General features: G+C 42.3%; 1 protein-coding gene across 1 annotated transcript in view; it reads left to right on the top strand.

The window, feature by feature from the left end:
- FSTL4 (follistatin like 4) overlaps positions 1 to 22,649 on the top strand; it is a gene marked incomplete at its 3' end in the record, with an annotated part of 196,306 nt that overhangs the window by 2,747 nt on the left and 170,910 nt on the right. The window contains exon 2 of the mRNA XM_084215769.1: positions 7,746 to 7,779. Coding sequence (XP_084071895.1) covers positions 7,746 to 7,779 — 34 coding nt within the window. The remainder of the gene's footprint in view (positions 1 to 7,745; positions 7,780 to 22,649) is intronic.

Genomic DNA, 22,649 nt, shown 5'->3' with positions numbered 1-22,649 from the left:
AGAAACCAACCCTCTAACATAACAGTGGTGTGTGTTTTTCTTGATGCACAGCCTTTCACCCCTCAAGTTTATGGGGTGTGCCTGAGAAGAAGTTTCTTTTATAGACTATTGTTAGTCCTGATTAGAATAGTTAATAAGTATGTATATGCAGTACTGGGCATTGCATATGGACTTGGGTGAAGCTTCTCAGGGTTGGACCCTAAACAGGATTTAGTCATGAGATTAAATCCTATTCAGTGGAATATATGCTGAAATATCAGATGTATAGAGTTTACCATTCTGGGGTGTTGCTTTCAAGCAAGTTTTTGCCTCTACCTTCAGCAAGTCTGTTCAAGTTCAAGTTCGATGTTCTAGAGGTGACTACAATTCATGGGCAGCTCTGTGCTGGCCCAGAAGGGCTTTGGGTGGTCCATGATCCACCAGGTGATGTGATCTGGGGTCACCTCTTCCTTCTAGAAAGGAATTCTCAAAAACTGTATTGGTCTGAGTCATTGCCAGTGGTAGTGAAGAGAGTTTCCAGTATGGGCAGAAAAGAGACAAACAGTCTGGATCTGAAATAACCCTGATTTTGGGTTTGGAGGAGAACTTGGCCAGGAGGTTCTGATGGAAAGCCAGCAGTGCTAGTCTGCTCAGTCTCTACTATGTAATCCACACTAGTAACTCAGGCTGATTTTTTTCAGCTTCCTGGAGTATTTTGCAAAGCATCTTATTAAATACTGAAATTTGACAGCCAGCTTCTCCCATTCCCTGCTTTCTCTGTCAGAGGCTGATTTCCTGTGCATGCTGAAGCCAAGCTGGTTTTGCCATGGTTCATGGGGCAGACCCTTGCATCTCCTTTTGTGAACCTAAAATGAGCAGAGCAGTGCTGCAGTTCTTCATCAGCCCTTCTGGGAGCAGACCTCCTTTAACACATCATCACAGAGCTGCATTTTAGAAATTTAAATTCTGTGTTATGTTTTCTGGGGCACTGCTGGTGGGTAGCTTGAATAATATTGTCCTAGCTTGATAGTGTGAAAGTGGAGAATCATTCTGTTTTGTGGTACATGGAGAGTTGTTTTGTGCTGCATTTTTAAGTATTTGGATGTCACCAAGCTGCTGAGCAGTGACAGTAAAGGCTGGCAGGCATTCTGTGGTCTGTTTAGGGCTACAGAACCATAACTGCTCGGTGGTTTCTAGAAATACTTAATTGCTTTAATTTGCCTTTCATGCCGTGTTATTTTTGCCACCCATCCTCCCACTTAAGGAGTCTCAAGAACCCCTGCACAGCCCCCCACACTCCTGTGGGGAGGAGAGCTGGGTCCCTGGGGAAGCTCACAGGTGATGCTCCATGTGCTCATTTTTCAAGGCACCATAACTTTATTCTCGCTGGCATCTGGCAGGTATTGCCTCTGTTGGCTGTCCATTGTTTTTGTTCATTAATTGTTACTTGAAGGAGAGTGTAGATTACCATCCCTGGAACTCTTAAGGCCAGGTTGGATGGGCTCTGTGCAGCCTGCTCTAGTAGTGGAAGGTGTTCCTGCCCTGGCAGGGGGTTGGAATTGAATGATCTTTAAGGTCCCTTTGAATTCAAACCATTCTGTGGTTCTGTGGCACCTGAACTGCTCAAAATCTCCAAGTACAAATGGGTGAGACCAGCCCTTCAGGGCCCTTCTGCCCAGCTGGAATCCAGCCTTTCTCTGGAGTCCACTCACAAGCCTCAACTGTGTTTGTCTAAGAGTATCAATTATTGCTGAAATTTCTAGTTATATTCAGATTCTTAAATGTTGCATCACTGACTGCTGCATTTGGGATGACAGTAGGTTATTCTGGGCAGCAGGGGTTTCATAAGAATGATTTTGGGCTCCTTCCCCCAGCAAAGTCATGTTTCCTAATCTGAAAGACTAGGAAGGGATTTTTTTCTGAAGCAAGGTAAAAAATTGCAGAGGCTTTTTTTGATAAAAGCTTTTTGCTTCTAATTCAAATACAGATACAATTTCAGAGGATGAGCTTGCAATAAAACAGGCACAGTGTATAAATTTTATATACAGTTGAAGATCTAATATCCTGGTATTTATTGTAACTGTTAATAATAGTAATGTATTGTCTACCATTTGAGTATTCTTCCTGCTTTTCAGTTTGGAGAAAGGCAGAAAAGAATTAGTTTTAAATTTAAATCTATACTGTGCTACAGCCTGCTGCTGCTGCTTCAGGCATTAATGAAAGTACAGGGAGACAAGACTTAAGTTTATTTTTCTATGACTTTGGTATGTAGTGATAGTTCACTCCTTGTTACCTGCATTTATGTAGTATCTCTAACAAGCAGTAATTGCTTTTTTGTAGAGCATCCTAAATCTTAACAGGTATCTTATCCCTGTGGAGATGAGAAGCTTTTGCTCTGAGTGCTGGTTACCAGAGCATCTGCAGCTCAAGGTGCTGTGGAATACTTTGATAATATTTATATTAGGTGTGTTGGGGTCCTTCCTCTGCATCCCCAGCCTCCCTCTCCACTTTCTTCTGTGTACTCACAGAGCTTAATAAATGTTGTATCTTACAGGATGCTCTTGCACTTGTACTAGAAAATGTGAAATTTGGAACAGGGCAGGTACTGCACACTTGAATGACAGCAGAAAATTAGAAGAATTTTGGTTTACATGAGTGGTTATGGCTCAATAGTGAGCGTCAGGCATTGTCAAGATGCATCTAAAGCACAATCTGAAGATGAAACCCACTTGTTTGCCATCCCTTACAGAGCAGAAATCCTGCTTCCTTTATTGCCTTTTTAAACTTCTGGTAGGATGCAGGATGTGATAGCTCATGGTGGTCCTGCAGTGCCCAATTTCCTGGGGACTGTCACCTTCCAGCCAGGTCCTGCTGCTGCATGGAGCAGCCTGTGGTACATTGGATGTTAATGACCTTGCATTTTGGATGCTTGGATCTCTCTGGGAGCAGAGGGATGTGGGCTGGTGCTGCCTGGCTCTGTGCTGGGCTGTGGCACTCACTGACTGCAGGAATCAAATTTCAGGAAGTTTTTATAATGTCACAGTTGAGCAACTGTGAAAAATCATACTGAGATGGGGAAATGCTGGTATGATTCTGAAGAAGAGAACACCACCAGAGTAAATCATGTTGCAAAAATAAAAGGAAGGAAGGCAATCTTAACTTGGTTATGATGTGACAGAGGGTTAAACTTTCTGATATTCTGTTCAGAAGCCATTCAGCCTTAAAAGACTAAATGTTGAGCAATTTTTTTTTCCAAATGCAGCATATTCTCCCTTTGAAACATAAGTTGTAGCATTAGTTTTTAAAGGAAGACAGTTTTACTTGAAGTACTTTTGACCACCAAGCAGGGGAATTCTTGGTTTTTAGATTAGAAAGAGTATATCCACAAATTTGGGATTTATAAAAGCAGCTATCCCATGAGCTTCTCCATCACAATGTGGAAATTTATGGAGCAATACCTGGGTTTCTCATCTGGAGTCCAGAACTAATAGTGAGGAAAATCAGAGATGCAGTAATTATCTCAATTAGCTGCCGTATGGATGAGCAGATGATGCTGTGTGATGTGAGACATCAGAGTTCCTCTCTGTTCATACCAGACAGTACAAATCTAAATTGCCAGTGTCTGTACTGATAGAAAGCTTTCTCCAAACAGTAGCTTGTGATCTATTTTTTTCCTCGTGCCTGACCAAAAAAAAAAGAAAAAAAGGAAGAAAATCCTGATTGTCAGACTAAGCTGTGTATCAGTCATATACTGTGCTGATATTCCAGTCCCCATGCAGAGTGTCCCTCCAGCCCTGTGCTGAGGGTCATTTCATAGAATGGTTTGTGCCAAAACTTGTCCAATTCTAACCCCTGCCATAGGCAGGGATGCCTTCCCCTATTCCAGGGTGTTCCAAGCCCCATCCAGCCTGCCCTTGGACACTTCCAGGGATCCAGGGGCAGCCACAGCTGCTCTGGGCACCCTGTGCCAGGGCCTCCCCACCCCACAGGGAGGAATTCATTCCTAATATCTGATCTGAATCTATCCTCTTTGCATGACCCTGCACTGGAGATAAGGAGGAGAAGTCTCTGAAGGGAGGAAAAAAATCCATGGAATGGTAATCTATTAATAGGAACAGCCACTTCTTTATTAATTTGCTAAATGAGTCAGGACTGTATATTTAGAAATTGTACAGCAGTTAGGCTGATCCTGAGAGCAGGTCCCTGGAGACCTGGAGTGTGCAGAGGTAACATCTGATTTATGGTGAGAGCCAGCATGAGCCCAGCTGCAGGGACTGGGTTTGATTTATCTGCTTGCACTGCCTTGTCTCCCACAAAGGGTCTGGAAAGGCCAGCAATGCAGGGAACTTGTGGCTCTGAAGTGTTGCCTGTTCTTCTGCATCTCTTCTTCTGCTGCATTAATTGTTTTATGGTTTTTTGCTGCTGGTTGTGGGGTTTTTTGTTTTTTTTTTTTTTTTTTTTTTTTTTTTTTTTGTAAGCGTTGGAGTTTTTTCCCCCAGGTCCCCTATATTAAATTTTGGTTATAAAAAGGGGTGCATTTTTACTAAATCTGAATCAATATTAAAGGGCAAGAGACTGAAACCATTGCAAGGTTATCTGATGGATTGGATGGATTGTTGTGCTGGAGGCAGTTGGTATCTCTGGTATCTGCTTTGGTGATCCATGCTCAGCATCATTCCCTACTGGGATCAGAGGCCAGTAACAAACAGGGATGGGAAAAGCACAGCCTTGTGAAAATCTCTTAATATAAATTCATCCTGGGAAGTGTTCAAGGCCAGGTTGAGCAGACCTAGTGGAAGGTGTCCCTGCCTGTGGCAGGGGTTTGGAACAAGATGAGATTTATTGTTTCTCCCAACCCAAACCATTCTGTGATTCTGTACAAAACAACCCCAAAGTGCTTTTGCTGCTTGCATCCGTTGCTAATGACCACAGGAAAACCTGTTTGTGGCACGCTGGCTGCCAAGCACTGCTTTATGTTGTGTATTCCCTCTGTGGTGTTGGGTTTTAACTCTGCACAGTGAAGTTCCCAATGCTCTGTGTTTGTTATGAATGAAATTTGATTTATCACTAGTGCTCTGCTCATCCATGGACCCCTGACTCATCACTGATCAGAAGATAGAACATAAACCAACTCCTATGCCTTGGCAATCCTTCTGTAAGAGCAAAAAAGGGCTTTGTGCAAACCAGTTGTTAGATGGCATCAGGTGTTGGTACAACAAATCATGGCAAATGGCATTGGTGCAACACACTGCAGCTACAGGGGAGTGAAGCAGCCTGACAGCAGCTACTGAACTCTGATTTTGATTTTGATTTTCACCCCTCCTAATCCAGGTAGAAATATTTATCATACTTGATGACTCTGGGGTGCTTGGTCTTTTGGAGATGCAGTTTTTCTTTAGCTCCATGTCTGGTGAAAGGCAATCCTGAAGCAAACATACTGCATTGATTTCCACATAGTGATTAGGCACTTCAGATACAGAACAGAAGGACCTTTCATTCTGTACTCAATTGACTAACATTAAAAAGTAGGAAATAGGTACTAAAAGTGAACCTTGACAAATAAAACTGTTGTATTGCACTAATGAAATGCTATTTAAAGCAGCACATGAAGAAGCTTTTTAGAAGGAATGGAAAATCCAAAACAGTTTTTTCCCTTCAAAGCAGATGATTTATGCTCTGATAAAATTAGATTTTTAGTTAAAGGAATTTGCAGTCATTAAATGGTGCCCATGAAATAAGTCTCATTTATAACCATCTGCTTTATGGCTTCTGCAGAAAAGTATTCCTCAGGCAATGCATTCAAGAACTTTGGTGTCATTTTTATCAAAATAGTTTGGTTCTCTACTGGTAACACTATTAAAACCTCTGAAACCTCTATGTGATTTTTTTTTTTTTTTAAGTTGAGATCAGTATCATCTCCAAGAGAAGTCTACCTGGAGCTGCCACCTTTTTGTACTGTACTCTTTTTTTTTTTCTTTTATTTTCATCTGCCCTCCTGAAATCTTGAGCATTCTCAGTGTCATTGGAGGTTTCTCTGGGGGAGGGATGTTTTGGGGGACACACCAAGTGCTGCTGTTTGTTTTCCCAGGAACAAGAAGTGATGGCTTGCAGCCTGACCTCATGTTCTCCCACTGCAGTTGTAACAATCTGTTCTTCTGAACCCTGCATCTGGTTTTTTTGGATAGTTTATATTCATCAGAGCTTACAATTATAAGGGGAGCAGAATAAAAGAAGGGAAACTTTGAAGATCATCCTTTGTCTTTCATGATGTCTGTGCAGACATGGAAATAACAAAAGGGCATTTTATAAAAGTGAGCTGAGACTTGGATGTTTGTTTAATAGAGCCTTGATAGTCTATTTCCTTTTGATCAATATAATAGTTGTAATTAGTTTTAGTATTTCTAAGCTTTTGAACTGCAGAGAATTCAAACAGCTTGTTAGTGTGAGAGGCTCTGGGGAACTTTAAAAGTATTCTTCTCTTTTGCATATATTGCATGTACACAGGCCTAATGACAGCAGCTGTAGCTGAGTTTTTTTATCCCATGCCCCACCTCTCAAACTAATATTTTGAAAAGCTCAGAGAGGTCCCTGGAGTATAACTGCCTGCACAGCTCAGAGCTCTGCTACATAAAGAGGATAAATGCTTTGATGTCTGTATTAATCCTGAATGCCATTTTATCTATTGCTCAAGATCACTGAGGTGGTATCCTACAGGGAATAATGACAGTATTTTTATAAGCAAATACCCTTTTTTTTTTTATTATCCCCTTCAGCTGACTTGAAGGGTGCTAAGGAGACAATTTCTGGTATTGTGATCCCTCTCTGATCTGGTGGAAGCTTTGTTTTGAGGAAGGCAGCTTTGCTCGTGTGGAGGCAAGAGAAGCAGCATCTGCTGCCTGCACAGGGGATGACAAAGGACAAAATAAACAGTATAAACTGTCACTGTGCTTGGGCAGGACATGGGTGATGTGGGGCAGCCCTGGGCTGGAGGAGACCTGAACAGCCCCAGCTCTCTCAGCCTGGCTCCACTGCAGAGACACTCCAGATGGCCTCCACAATTCCTCTGGTTCTAACACTGGCTGCAAGAAATAACTCCAGTGATGGAAATTTAGATGTGTTTGTAATTAACCCATAAATAGTGTTACTGCGTGGAATTAAATATTTATTCCTCTGAAGTCTCGCCATTAGTATAAGGAGATGGTGTTGCCTGGGAATGCAAAACCTTTAGAAACTGTTTTAAAAAAATGTCTGGATTAGAGATGGTTATAATGATTTGCAAAAAAAAATTATATGCAAAAATATTATGTAGGTGTGCATGGATTGAAACGAGGCCTCAGCTTTCAGCATGAGTAGTCCAGTGGCTTTGAAATTATTCAGATATTTGAAGAAGTCTCTGCTAAAAATATCTGTAATGGTTTCTCCTTCTTCAACCCTAAATCTTTGGTGTAGTAATAATAACCCTCCTAACTGCTCTCTTTTAACATAAATAGAGGGAAAAAAATCAATTTTCAAGACAAATGTTGTGTTTTACAATGTAATTTATCACACAGTGATGAGTCATTTTAGGTGTTATATTTATCCATTAAATATCTGTGGACAAACTGAAATGTGTGCTTGTAATTGCTCCTCAGTTATTGTATTGAGCTTCATAGATGCTTCCCTGGGTCAGTAATTCATGTTTTTAGGGGGGGGCTGTTCATCCTGCCTTTGAACTATTCTTGCATTTAATAAAAAACACCACAAAAAAATTCTCTTTTTCCTTATAGGACTCCAGAAGGTTTGAAGTTACAAGAAGAAAAGGTAGGAAAACTGGTTTTCTTTCAGTGTGTGTGTTGGTGTTGAGTATTCTTGCAGTAACTTTTTAAAATAAGCATGACTTCACACACTTGAAAGGTTGTGCTGCTGTGGGTTTTCCAACAGTCTGTGCCTGGTGCTTGTCTGACAGTTCTTAGTGTTGCAAATTGTATATTTTTTTTTTCTCCAATTAAAACCTGCTCTTTTAGCACAGAATTTCATGATGGCATTGGGTGTGTATTCAGGTATTGTATTGTATTCAGGTATTGGGTGTGCCTGTCAAGGTTTGGGTGCTGGCAGGGCATCTAAATGGCTTTAAGCTGAAGGAAGACAATTTAGATTAGATATTAGGAAGAAATTCCTCCCTGTGAGGGTGGGGAGGCCCTGGCACAGGTGCCCAGAGCAGCTGTGGCTGCCCCATCCCTGGGAGTGTCCAGGGCCAGTTTGGAGGGGGCTTGGAGCACCCTGGGACAGTGGAAGGCATGGCAGGGGGGTGGAACTGGATGAATTTAAAGGTGTTTTCCATCCCAAAACATTCTGTGATAAACTCAAAACCTGGACAAGAGCAGGCAGAAAAAGGTGCCGTGGGGTTCTCCCTGCTCTGCCCAGCTCAGCTCCACCAAAGGTGCTCCCAGCTCAGCCCCTGCTCCCAGGGACTCTGCTGCCTCAGAAACAATGGGCTCCTGCCAGGAGGGGCTCCTGGCAGCTGGGGGAGAATTGGCCATCAAAGAGCTCATTCTGCTTGTCATTAATTTTGATTTTGCCCAGCAGATGTTTTCTGGGTCAGGCAGTTGCTTTCCTCATCTGTCTTGGTAGAATGTGAAGCAGGTGGCAGTCTCCTGTTCAATGGATTAATGCATTCCCTGCTCCCTTCCAGCAGCTTCTTGAATTGTTTCAGGCATCCCATGTGTTGGGAGGAGGTTATAACTACCAAGGTTTTACTGCATAAGCAAAGAAGGTCAGGTCCAAGGGTAAATTGTCATTTGGGCAAATATTTCTTTTGTTGTTTTTGTGTTTTTTTTCTTCTGCAAGGCTGAGGCAGCAGAGAGGCTTGAAATAATTAAAAATACAGCTATTGCTAAAAGTGAAATCTATTTGGTTTAGGTGTCCAGTGCATGTGTGTGTGTTTGATCAAACTTCTGCCACTCTTTGTGAAGAAACCCAGCTCTGTTGTACTTCCCTGAGTCTCAGACTGAGAAGGGCTCTTGGGAGGCTCAGGGCTGCTTTGGGATGCAGAAACCTCTGGGTGTTGTGGGTGTGGACACATTTCAGCCCTGCCCTGGCTGTGGTTTGTCCTGCAGTTCATTCTGGACACATTTCAGCCATGCCCTGGCTGCAGTTGTGGTGCAGTTCATTCTGGACACATTTCAGCCCTGCCCTGGCTGTGGTTGTCCTGCAGTTCATTATGGACACATTTCAGCCCTGCCCTGGCTGCAGGTGTCCTGCAGTTCATTCTGGACACATTTCAGCCCTGTCCTGGCTGCAGTTGTCCTGCAGTTCATTGTGGACACATTTCAGCCCTGCCCTGGCTGCAGGTGTCCTGCAGTTCATTCTGGACACATTTCAGCCCTGCCCTGGCTGCGGTTGTGGTGCAGTTCATTGTGGACACATTTCAGCCCTGCCCTGGCTGCAGTTGTCCTGCAGTTCATTGTAGGCACAGAGACTGGGTCCAGTCTTGTGGATGTACCCCCAGTCCTTTTTCAGATAGGAGTTCTACTTCCAAAACTTTCTTCACAGTGAAGGTAACCAACACATATGAGAGCTCAAAGACAGCAGGTCTTGAAATCAGGATTGGGTTTACAGATTGTGTGCTTGGAGAATGTTACTGCAGAGCAATAACTGAATTTGGAGAGCAGTGCCTCAAGACACAAAATTTCCAGGCTAAGTGAGGCTGATTTCTCACTGCTTTCAGAATATGGGTAAGACTTAACTTTTTTATTTTGAGGGATAAAACCATATTTTTTTTCAGAAGTGAATTCAGTGTAATGGACTTCTGTCAGAAGCTTCTTAGATCCATGGCTGGAGCGAAGGGGATGGCAACTGAGGGAGTTAAGATGCATAGATAAATTTGGCTTATGCCCAGCAAGGCAATATGTGGATTATCAAGTCTGTCTGAAGAACTGCAAACTCCTCAAAAGTCAAGAAAATGCTAACATGGTAAATACCTCTTGATAACAAAAGCCTGTGGATTTGCAGAGCTACCTGGGGATTTTCAGCAATGTTTAAGTATCTTCCTCTCAGGAGTTATTCCTCAATAGTGCCTATAAAATAATTCAACTAAAGGCTCCTTCAGAAACCTGTTCAGTATTAAAATGTGCACAGAGCAGATATCATTTGGTGTCAGGAAAAAAATAACAGGAGGGTCAGAATGTTTATTATGCACACAAAGGATTTCTTCTAAATCTTGGGATATGGTATGAGGTGATTTTGATGAGGCCTTTTTCCCCCTAAAAATGGTAATTTTTGCAGATAATGGTTTTTACCTGAGGAAATGAGAATATTGGAAGAGATTGGGAGTTGGGGGTTTATCCTTGTTCTGTTCCCTTGGTAGAAATTTTGTCTTTCTCTTAAAAACCTGAAAAACTAAAAAATATTTCATAGAAACACCCACAAATGTGAGAGCTCAGCAGACTTACTCTGTATCTGCTTTTATTATCCCAGGCTTATGGATGATCCAAGATGATTAAAAAAAGAGCTTTTGGTGAAAGGAGGGGCAATCCTGGTTTAGACTTTTCAGAATTTTTCTTTATTTGGGGACGAAAGGTTTGAATCCTTTAGACTTAAAGAAGACAATTTTCTTTCAAAGGGAACAAAGCCTTGATTGTTGTTGAGCATGAAAACACTTTTTTCTTTTTTAGTTGTGGATGAGTGTAGTTAAAATGTGAGGTTTTGGTTTCCAAAGTGTCAGGATTACATATGCTGGAGAAATTCTGAACCTGCTCCAAAGCCCATTACAGTCAATGAATGGTTTTCCTTTGACTTCCATGGCATGAGATCAGCAGTAATTACATGATCTTTTAATTACTGTGGTATGGAGGAGAGCTGCTTCCCTGACTGCAGCTGGCAGCCACCTCTCAGTGATGTTTGGAGACTGATTTTCTTCTCAATTGAAATGGAAATGGCTGCAGAACTATTTTGTTCCTGGGATGACTAACTGGTGTGCAAATATTACCCTTTTTGACTAAAAATAATTTTTTAATTAAAAAACCTTTAATCTGAGATTTGATTAGAAGGTGCAGGAATATTTTTCTAAATTCACTTGAAATTTGCCTCTGAGTTGTCCAGACATTTGACCCACTGTGGTGGGTCATAGTGTATTGTATTATCATCCATATTATGCCCATGCAATGGTAACCAGAATATGGGGTAGGGTGCCAGGTTTGGTGTTGTGCTTTGAAAACAAACAAACTCCCAGCCAGCCAAAAAACCTCTAAACACAAGCTCAAGACACCCCAGCATGTGATAAACAAGCACAGGATTTGAATACCATCCTCCTGTATTGCTCTGCTGAACTAAAATCACAGGGCAAGTTTGGGCAGGCAGATCTTTTTTCACTAACTGATACTTTTCTCTTTTCTAATTTTGGTGTTAATTTTTTCATAATTTTCCCTGCCATTAGTGCAGAGGAAAGGGGAATGGAGCCAAAAGGGGAATAACATGCACACCCCTTGTTGCTGTCCAGGGCAGTGCAATACTGCAGGAGAGCAGATGGGGAAGAGCAAAACAGGAGCAGGGAGCTGGGAAAAGCAGCAGTTTGTGCAGATCATGTGGACACAGCAGGCATTTAGTGCAAAGGATGAGGTGTCAGAATGGTTGGGGTTGGAAGGAGCCTCAAAGCCCATCCCATTCCATGCCCTGACACAGGCAGGGACACCTTCTGCTATCCCACGCTGCTCCAAGCCCTGTCCAGCCTGGTCTTGGACACTTCCAGGGATGGGACAGTCACTGCATCTCTGGGAAACAAGTGCCAGCATCTCACCACCCTCACAGGGGAGAATTTCTTCCTAAAATCTACGTACTCTGAGGAGAATCCCTGTGCAGGCAACTGGGAGACTGAAGGGTGTGTGTTAGATTGGAAGAAACAGGACCAAGCTTGTAGAGAGCACCTGCAGACATTAGGCTGGACAGTGGCAGGGTTTAATTTTAAAGATTGGTGACTTTTCCCTGTGTAATGAGTGTACATGAATGCATAATACTCACCTATTGCTGTAAATTACACCATACCACTTACATATGTAAAAGCCACATACATTTGTGTCTATCAAATTCCCCATATCTGGCAGAACAGAGCCTCCAGTGGTCTCCCCAATTATTTTAATGGCAAGGACACAGGAACTAATTCTGCACTTCTGGAGCTAACAAATGTTCCCATTTCAGTTGGCACTGTGAGGCTGAAGGATGCTGAGGGTTAGAACAAATTGTCTGCTGAGTAGAACTGTGCCCAAGCATATGTATAGTCACATTAAGCATAAAGAGCCAGGTCTTCAGTAGACAGAAATAAGCAAAGCTCTGCTGAATTAATGGACCACCTTTGCTTTTTACTAGCTGAGGATCTAACCCAAGCACTTAAAACTTTTAATTTGTTTTTATGTTGTTCACAATCATCCGTTCAACAAATTAGTGTCAAAAGATGCTTTTGAAACCATTCAGCCAAGAAACGTTCAATCAAATTGCTTCTGCTCTGACCATATAATCTTATTAAATGAGATGCAACTCCAGATTTATTCACACAGATGACATCACGCCGCCATAAAGATACAAACTTTAAATATCTGGTTTGAATTAAAACTTCTTTGAATTGACACTTGTCTGAAGTTTTCAGAAGCTCTGCCTTGTGGATGTCCTATTTGTATGTATTTATTACAGATACACAATCCTCATTGTCACACTGTGATTCCTAATCACAACGTGGAGCAATAAAATGTAGAACACCCTGAGCTTTCTCAAGTTGCTAGAGTATTATTGAAAAACCTCTGCCTCAATTAGCAGTGGTAGAGGATCCAGCCAACAGCTTAAGAAATATTTCATTATTCTCCACTTGACATCAATTTTTATGTCCTACATGAAAAACTGAGTCATGGTTATAAAACAGTAATGTCCTTCAGAAATTCTATTTACTTCGTTGTTTCTTTTTGCCCACTTCAAATGTTTTTCTCTCCATGGAAGATGACAGGCACTCCAAAATTGGCAGGAATGATAAGTTGCTCTCCTGAAATCCTTCAGGAGCACAAAGTGGTCAGCTGTAATTACTTTTGTAGTAAATCACCTATTAATTTCCCATTATGTTGGGTTTTTTTCCTATTACTGGAATACAGAAAAATCTGTGGTTTTTTCCTAATGACTAAGTCAAAACCCACCAAAAATCAGGAGCTGTGCTTATGTTGCTCTAGAAGAAACTGTACCCCCAAGATCTTGGTTGTCTGGCTATCCCAGTTACATCCAGATGATATGAAAGTAAATATTTGTGTGTGTGTATATATATATATATATATATATATATATATATATATATATGCTGTGTATACAGCTGGGTGTTTAGAAACACACTGGCTGTATTTCAGGACATTCCTCCAAAGTCTGAAGGACGGCTTTTACATTAAAATCCCTGTTTTGAATCAAACAAGTTGGAATATTTTCCATTTTGTTATACAAGTTTTAACAATTACTCAGTCTTTACTTGAAAGTTTTTTGTCCATCTCAGCTGCTTTATTTTCATAGAAAGTTTTATTATCTCTGGCTTTGCCATTCACTGACAACATATGCTTTGAAATCTGTTACTCAGGGAAGGATGTTTGGGTCAAGATATTAATCTTAGTGCCTGTTTCCAAGGTTATGAAACCACAGTTTCTCAGATTTTTTGTACTTCATCCCACTTGAACAGCCTAGCCCTCGATGGGAAGGGGCAAAGTTGTTTGCTCCCACACACCTGTCAGCAGTGGTGTTTAATTATAACTTGGTGTACTTTGTGCCCTTAAATGGCAGGAATTAAAAGAGGGAGTAAAACCCTGTGAAGGAGGCAGAACCTCAAATAATCACCACATTAGCCAGTGTTGGGCAGTGAATTAAACAGGAATGTGAATGCTCCTGGGCAGTCTTACTGTTGCTGTTTGTATTGCCCATGTGTCTGGGATGAGGGGCAGAGAATTGCAGCTTAGCCAGGGAGCTTCTGAGCAGCTCCTGAGCCAAACAGGGCTGGTCCTGGTGGTCACATTTAGCTGACAAAGGGCTGTTCACAGAGGTGGAATACTTCTGAAAATGTGAGTGCAGCCATGGCTTAGCCCAGCTTTGCCACAGGCATAGCAAACCCCTTGCGTGCCCAGCTCTCTGACTGGTGGAAACAGAGTGGTTTTGCAGAGTTAAAGTTTCTGTAAATGGATCCATCAGTTTGTGTAGCTGAGTACTTTGGGGCAGGAGGAGGAATGGATTCTCTTCATGGCAGAATGGGCATGACTGTTTAGTAAGTAAATATAATAGAGTGTGGCTTTGCTAGAGCAGCAGATTGATGGACCTGAAGGAGCTGAAGTGAAAACTTCTTGAGTGGCAGGAAATCAGGAAACTGTTCCCCAGCAGCAGGTTGGAGCAAGCAGAGTGTGGACAGGCTTAGGAAGTAGACAACTTCAGTTCCCAGTGTGGGAAGAGGGAGAAGAGCCAGAAATCTATGAGACCTTGTGAGGATTTACAGGGAGATACAAAATAACATATATATATATGTATCCATACCACTGTACATAGTAAATAAGTATCCCCAGTGCAGAGTGTTGAAGCTGGATGTGCCTGAAGGCATCTCTCTTTTTCCATCTGAAATCAGAACAAACTGGGCTGATTTGGCAGCTGAAAAAGCTGCTTGTGCTGTTGGCTTCAGTCAGGCCCCGACTCCACAAACTTCTCTACTTTTCCCATCTAAACTGGGAAGTCTTGGAAGATGCTGCTTTGTCCTACAAACCTTGTTTGGCTGCATCTTCAGCTTCTCCAAAGCACTTTTTTCCAGCTGCCCCAGAGCTGTAAAGCAGGACTAGTTTGCACTGGTCTTCTAAGATAACCTGTCTTTAAGAATAAGAGAACCTAATATTTTTTGGCAAGTGGGCTTTTCTTGACTTAAGTATCATTAGCAGCAGCCAGGTTGAAATACAGTGAGGTTTGAAGTCATGTTGGATTTGATTTTTTGGTTGTTTTCAGTGATGCATCATACTTTCTATGGAATTCTACTTTTGTGTCCAGCCCCATAACTCAGGTGAAATGCTGTTACAGAGAGCATTGCATGATCTGGAAGCCCCTCTCATATGGAGCAGACATGTGATGCTTGTACACGATATTGAAAGGTGCAAATGCACTGTAAACCAGGAGTTTTCAGACCAGCTATAACATAAACTCATTGTAAGGGTTGAATAAAAAACTGACAGCAGATGCTTCTGATAATGGCAATATAATGTAATATGCAAGCACTGTCAAACAAATCAGTTTATCCAGCATGTTTTAGATATTAGAAAAATGAGTAAACTCAGACTTTCCAACAAAATACCCAAAGTTCAGGATCGCTTCTGAGTCCAGTCAGATTTTTGAGTCGTGATTTTTGAACATGCTACTAGTCTACTTAATATGTGGAAGAGCATGGTGCATTTTCAATTTCAGACTTAATAGGTTTCAACATGCCATTTCTTCTGAACTGAGCTTTAACTGTGAGGCAGAGCAATTAGGTTGATATTACTGGAGCTTCAACTCACTGCTCAAATATGAGCTAAAAATAAGAGAGGAATAACCCTCTTTGTGCTCTCTTAGTTCAGGTCCTCACTCCCAGGTGGTCAGGGTGCAGCCTGTGGAGGATGGAGGTGCTGAGCCTGTCACTGGGTTAGTCCAGCTAGGGGCTGGTTCATGGCAGGGGGGGCTCTAGGGGAGCTCTGGTGGCCTCTCCTGGAGGTGACATGAGCAGTGGCTGAGGCCATCAGCAATCCTTGCAGTGCTTACCTGTTAGAGCTGGCTTACCTGTTAGGGCTGTTAGAGTCTTGCACTATATCCTGTTCTAGCCAAACCCAGCAGAATGATAGAATCCCAGGATGGTTTGGGTTGGAAGGGATTTGAAGGGTTAAAGGTTATCTCATTAGAGCCCCCTGCCATGGGCAGGGACACCTTCCACCATCCCAGGTTGCTTCAAGCCGTGTCCAACCCAGCCCTGGACACTTCCAGGGATGGGGCAGCCCCAGCTTCTCTGGGCACCCTGTGCCAGGGCCTCCCCACCCTCTCAGGGAAGAATTTTTTCCTAATAGGATGTGAAGAATGAGCCACTGAGGTGTTTGGGGCCATAGCCATGTCCCTGGCTGCTGTTGAAGCAAGTGCTCTGCTTAAGTGAGTGGTTTTCAGGGGGCCCCACTTTGTGTGCAAATGGTTCTTTTGGACTTCACATTTCTAAGCAAGATTTCATTTCAGTAATTAGCATATGTCAATATATTTTTAATAAGAACTTAGGAGCCTGTGAAATGGTCCAGTTCATGGTGCTTGGGAAAGAAAAATCTGCTCTGTATATGGTAATGTAATTACTTTTCTAAAGGAGTTTTTATTATGCATCTAACTGCACATTTACTGTTCTTGATAGACCCAAATAAAACCAGAACAGAATGAATAAGCCATTGGGTAAATAAAAGAGGTAAAGCATTTATAAATATGTATTTAGTCAACAGAGCTGATTGGCCACTCTGCAACTGCTCCAAGGTCTCAGTAATCCAAGTTTAATAGCCTTCCATAAATATTTCCTTGTTTGTCATGAGACAGGAGTTATTTATCCATGCCATGCTGCTTGCTCGTGTTTGATGAGAATTTTTGAAGAATATTAGGCAGGTTTGTTGTTTTGTATGTTGCATAATGGGCACTGTGTGTTTATGAAGTAGCATGAGCGTGATCCTCGTATTTCTGTCCCCATCTCCTCCTCATTATTATCCTTGCCTCTCCCTCACAGATGGTATGTATTTTTGTCATTCTTTTTACTCTTTCAGTTTTAGTGAGGTTAAGATGTGCCTTCTCTCTGCTGAATTTCCAAGTTCTGTCTGGTAAAGTGTCTCCAATGATGTGACAGTCATTAGGGCTGAATATCAGCCCAGATGCTTTTTCTAATTGAGTGTAAAACTATTTGACTCATTTCAGGTATCACGAAACTCATGCAGTAACATGTTTAACTAGCATATGTGAAAAGTGATTCTGGACCTATAGACTTCAAAGCTGGTTCCTTGCAAAGGCATAAGTTGGATTTTGGCTTTTAAATTTGTTCAGCACAGGGGACCATATCTGTTATTAATGTATCTGTTCCTGGGGTTTGTGTGCACAATAGTTGTTGCAAAGGCTGAAATCTATCTTGCACAGCCAGCAGATAATAGCATCAAATTATGCTCTAGCTTGGAAAATAAAAAAAATACAAGAAAAAAGTGTTGTGTTTTCCATCTGCAGATTTGGAAATTTTTCAAAATGTCACTTCTTACAAGATTTCAATTTAGTTTCTCATTGCAACTGCAAAGTAGGTGACAGTGGCATGCAGTGCTCCTGCCTCTAGTTGTTTTGCTTTTCCCATTGAAATTCTATGATGTGAATTGCCTATTACAGGATCTTTTTTCTTTACTTTTCATATCTGAATGCTTTAAAGAATCATTTTTCTCTCAGTTACTGAAGTTAGGTTTTTTTATTATCCTGGTTTTTATTTCTTCTTTACCCATAATTGTTTTTCAAAAATTATTAGTTTTCCCTAAATTATATAATAGCCATATTTAGGTTTGAACTCCTATTGCCTGTTAAACACAGAAGTTCATCAGCTGCTTTTAACAGAATCAACATTGTGGCAACCCTTATTCCCTGGGAAGTAGAATCAGTGAAGCCAGAAATTGGAAGCAGCCCTGTGCAGCTTCTCTGCTGTTACCAACGTGTCCAACTCTGTTGGCACCAACCTCAGTGAGGGCTGACCCATTGCCAGAGACATTTTCATGGGAAAACACCAGTTTGTGAGAAGAGAGAGGGTGGCTGTGCTTGGAGCAGATATCCCAGCCTCTGAGGTGCCTGTGTGTGCACTCCTGGATGCTGATGGGATTTCCCAGGTGTGCAGGAGCTGGGATCCAGGCTACATCTGAGCCCTGTGCAATGATGAAATAACTGTGTGACTCACAAAGGTTCTGATAAATAAAGTACATTCTCCTGACTCTGTCAGAATACTTTAGGCAGTGACCCTCAGCAGCAGGCAGGATGAGACCCTGAGAGGGTCTGTCAGAGAGGGGCTCATGGTCTCACTGCTCAGGCTAGCTGGATTAGTGTGCCCCTTCCTGATGTTGGTTTTGGAATGAGCAGCTGGAGTCACAGGAAAGTTGGAGAGAAGTACAGGTTCCTCCATGCTTGTAAAACCAAGTGGGGTTTTGCCATCATGGTGATGAACTGGCCAGCCAGGGCTGCCGTGTGTGTGCTGGGCAGAGGACTGTAAGAGCTTCTCAAAACCAGTAAGGAGCAACTCTTTACTGTAAGGCAGAGCACCTGGATTAAGTCAAAGCCCTTGCCAGTACATTAAATAATCCAGAAAGCTCTGACTGCTCCTCAGTACTACAAGGTGTCCCAATCAGAACTAAGTCGTCACATAAAAATAGCAGTAAAGGAGCAGAGACAACTCTTTTCCTTTTGGCTATATAGTAAATGCTTCCTGCATGGGGAGGTTTGCATTTGGATGACACCTCTTAGTGTATTCCAAACAGGTCAGTTGGATTAGAGAGAGTGCCAAGTGATCGTTTTTGGTGAGTCACAGAATTTGCATTATCCCTGGATCATCCTAACATGTCCTGGGAAGCATGGAAGTGCTGATGAAGTAATTGGATTCTGAGTGAACTTGAAAATGATTTCTTGATCGACTGTGAGACAATGCTGAGAATGACTCTTTCACCCTTTTAATGTTCACCCAATATAAATAACACCACCAGAGCAAGTCCTGCCTGATCTGTGTGTTGGGCATGGTAATTCCCTCCTCAAAGGAAGCGTGTTCATCAGGTCTTGTTCATCACATCTGGGCTGCGTTCCCTCTCATTTGATGGTCCCATCATCATTCACTCATCTTTAACTGAGCACCCCCTAGTATTCTAAAACAGAAATAATTATTGCAGCCCTCTGTCTTTCCTTTCACCCTCTGCCTTTCCAGCAGACAGAAGCTCTGATGTGATTATTTCTCAGGGTGCTGTTTGCTCACTGGAGGGTGAGAGGCCGTTCTTGTTGGGAGAACAGCGCTGCTGGCCTCGCTGAACACCTCTGCCCAGCACATGGATTTCTCTCTGTTTGGGAAACCTGTGGGATGATTTTCCATTTCAAATGCCATAGCAATTAGTATTTGGAATTACATAACTGAAACATGTTTTATTGTACTCATTTAAAAACAGGAACTACGATGAAAATCATTTAAAGTATCCAGCTTATTTTCCTTTGCATCCAGGAGCTAATTTTGACTCAGTCCTCTACCAGTGGAGTTTCCATTTCACTTTCCCGATTTTGTAGCAATAATTTTCAGACTTTCCTTGAACCAAACCTGTTGTTGGTTCTTTCAGTGCATTCCCAGGGGATGAGAGGATTTCTGTCAGAACAGCAGAGCAGTTCCTTTCAGGGAGCTGGCTGGAAGCAGGGAGGGGGCAGCGGCTGGGTGCGCGCGTGCCCCCGTTGCTGATGCGCTGATCAGCACACGGCTGCTGTGAGCAGGGCTCTCCAGGGACAGCCAGCTCCAGCGGGAGAGCCATTAATATCCAGCAGTTCTGGCAGTGGGAGCTAAGCATAGTGCACTTATTTAATTTAGACATTAAATCTCTTTCTTAGCACAAACAAACACTCCTTTGCTGGCTTAAAATTCTCCTCGGCCGCTGTGCGGATGGAGCTTTTGTCTGCAAGCCTGCGCTTTTGGGAAGGGCCTGGAGGGGTATGGGGTCACAGAAATATGGAATTTTTAAGGCTGGAAAGAGCCTCTAGGATCATGGAATCCAGGCTTTAAGCAGGCACTGCCGTGTTCCTGGGAGGTCTCTCAGGCTCTGTGCTGCCCCTGCTGCTTCTGGGGTGAGGGGTCTGCGTGTCTTTGGTGGCTCCAAAGGCTTTAGGTCATTAAGGAGTTAGAGGTGGTTGGTCAGAACTGCTCTGTTGGGTTTGCAGTTGAAATAACCAGGCAGAAACTCAACCCCAAACTAGATGCTTTTGGCTCACTTGCAGAATCCCATCTCCAATGTGTAAGCAGGCACCCTCTAGCATTACTTGTAGGTGAAGTGTATTTGAGCAAGAATAAGAGTAGATGAGCTGATAATTATTAAAACTCGGATTTGTGCTGGCTTAAATACAACAAAGTTTTTAGGTTTTTTGTTTTGTTTTTTTTTTACTTCTGGTGAGAAAGGGTGAGTTCAGATTTCGCCTCTTCATGAACAGATATGAGGTTAAGCATTGTCTAGATCTTCGGTGAAACAAAATCCTCACAACTTGATGCTACAGGTACCTCAGTAAAAATAAATGTTATTTCCCACAAATACCACCTATGTTAGCATTTCTCTTTAATTACTGGAAAAATTGCTGGTACTACCCCTGTTTCCTACAGGCAATGCCATATGACAAAAAGGTCTGAGGTTTCCAGGAACATATGCATGAGCTACCAGCAAAGCTTTCTAAAGCCAAAAGGGCTGGGTTTTGTTTCACAAGATTCATTTAGTCCTTGAGAGAACACACAAACTTTCTTTTCTAAGGTCAGATAAAAATCTGTTTTCTGCACTGCTAATTTATCAGACACTAGAATATGAAGGTCATGGTTTGTAGGGAGAAGAAGTAACTTTTGCTAGTCCAGCTGAGAGAGAAGGAAATGTGGGCAGCTGTTGAGCATAGGAACTGTTCATCAGGTCTAGAATGTTAATGGCAACTGTCAGATTGTGAATTCACTCCCTTTATACTTAAACAGAATTTGCTGGTTTTAAGGTTAGTGTAAATACAGTCTTTTTACTTGCTATCAGAATCTAATGATGTGTGTTTGCCAGCTATTAAGATAAAAATGGCTTTCAGACCTCCTGTTCTTACCTCCTTTGGGGTTAATTTTTTTGTTGGATTTCTTTGTTTGTTTGGGGTTTTTGTTGTTGTTTTTATTTTTTGTCTTTCCTTTTTGAATGAAAAAATAAAGATAACTTTGGAGAGCGTGTCCTGTGGTGCCAGTTGATGGTAGGACTTAGATAAGAGTGTGATTTGGCAGCAGAAGCATTAGAGGTACATTGTAATGGGGAGGGTGGCAGTGGAGTCTGAGATGGGCATATTACCTTTTTCCTTTATTTGCTTTCTAGCTTACAATTTAGATTTGATATTTTGGAATTTTCTTGGTGGTGGTGGCCTGGATGGGGCACCCTGCTGTGAGTGTCCCCTACAGTCCTGCTGTGAGTTCATTCTGACCTCTTGAGAGTGGGGCCAAGGTTTCCATCTATGTAGGGATAATGTGTGCTGTAAGGAGTGTTGCTGTCTTTATGCTGCCATATGAGAGGGTTTAGATTGGGTATTTGGAAAAATTTCTTCAATGAAAGGGCTGCCCAGGGCAGTTGTGGAGCCCACATTCTCATGGAGAGACTGAAAAGCTGTGTAGATGTGGCATGTGGGGACATGGTTAGTGATGGGTTTGGCAGTGCTGGATCAATGGTTGGACTCAGATCTTAGAGATGTTTTCCAACCTAAACATTTCTCTGTGTCTATGCTTCATGTGTGGATGACAGCATGGGGGTTGCAGCTGAATGCCCAGTGTGTGCCACAATCTCTGCATTAGCTGTTTGGGATGGTATTTTGCCCAGAGTTAGACCTTATTTGGGAGCTAGGTTGTTAGAAATTAAAATTCAGGGAGCAGATACTTAGAGCAGATGACGTTTGTCAGGGTGTGATGCTGCATTCCCAGATCCCAGCTCTCTGCCGGTGGGTGCAGCCAGGCTGGCCAGGCTGCCAGCTGGCACTGAGGGCTGAGGGGTTTAGCTGCCATCTCTGCTTGCTTCTTGCACTGAGACCTGAGACAGGATTTAACAGGAATTAAGTCTGATAGAAGAAATTAAAAAATAATGATCACTTCTTCAGTGATACATCTTTCGCCTTAAGATTTCCTTCTTCTGCATCCTCTGATAGGAAAAAACCCATGAAAACAGGTTCACTGGAGTGCAAACATCACCAAAGCTGGTGTGATTTCAGAGATAAAATCAGCTGAAAACTAATTATGATAATATTTAACTTTCTAGTACTATCACAAGTGTCAATATCCTCTAAACTGATAGTCATGATGTGCCTTTTTCCTTACAGTGTTAATGAATCCTTTAGGTCTCCCTGCCTGACAGTGGCAGTCTGTCATTGTTGCTGATCCAACTCTATTGACTCCAAGCTCTAAATAATTAAAATTGTGCGCTTATATTGGGGAAAAAAAAGGCAAGAAACTTTCAGTAGCAGAATATCCTGCAACACTGGAGTGTAGCTTTTAGCATTTCCCTCTTAATTGCTGTCTCTTAATTTGCAAGAAAGATGTGACCCTCTGAGATGGGCTGGTGTTAGTGAGATATGGAGTCCCACAGTTATCTGTGTAATTACATGCTTATTTGTCTGAGAAAGTGAGGGTTTTTTACATGGTGAGAAGAAAGCTCTCCTCTCTAGGTGGGACTAGTGTGGAGCATGTTTTTAGTGTATCACCTGGAGGAGGAAAATGCACAGGAAGGAGCTTCTGCTGCTGTTTCTTGCTGTGGTTTGTATTTTGTTTTAAGAACAGGAGCACAGCAAAGTGGCTGATCATTGAAGGCCATGAGCCAAGACCCCATCCCTGACATGTCATGTCTTACTAAAGCTTTTGAGGAAGCAAACCAAAACACTGTGAACTGAACTCTCTTGATGCCCAAGAGGCT

This window comes from Fringilla coelebs, assembly GCF_963513975.1.
Source record: "Fringilla coelebs genome assembly, chromosome: 15".
NCBI classification, from domain to species: Eukaryota; Metazoa; Chordata; class Aves; order Passeriformes; family Fringillidae; genus Fringilla; species Fringilla coelebs.
The sequence above is the reverse complement of the archived record's forward strand: the minus strand, read 5'-3'. Positions and strand labels throughout refer to the sequence as shown.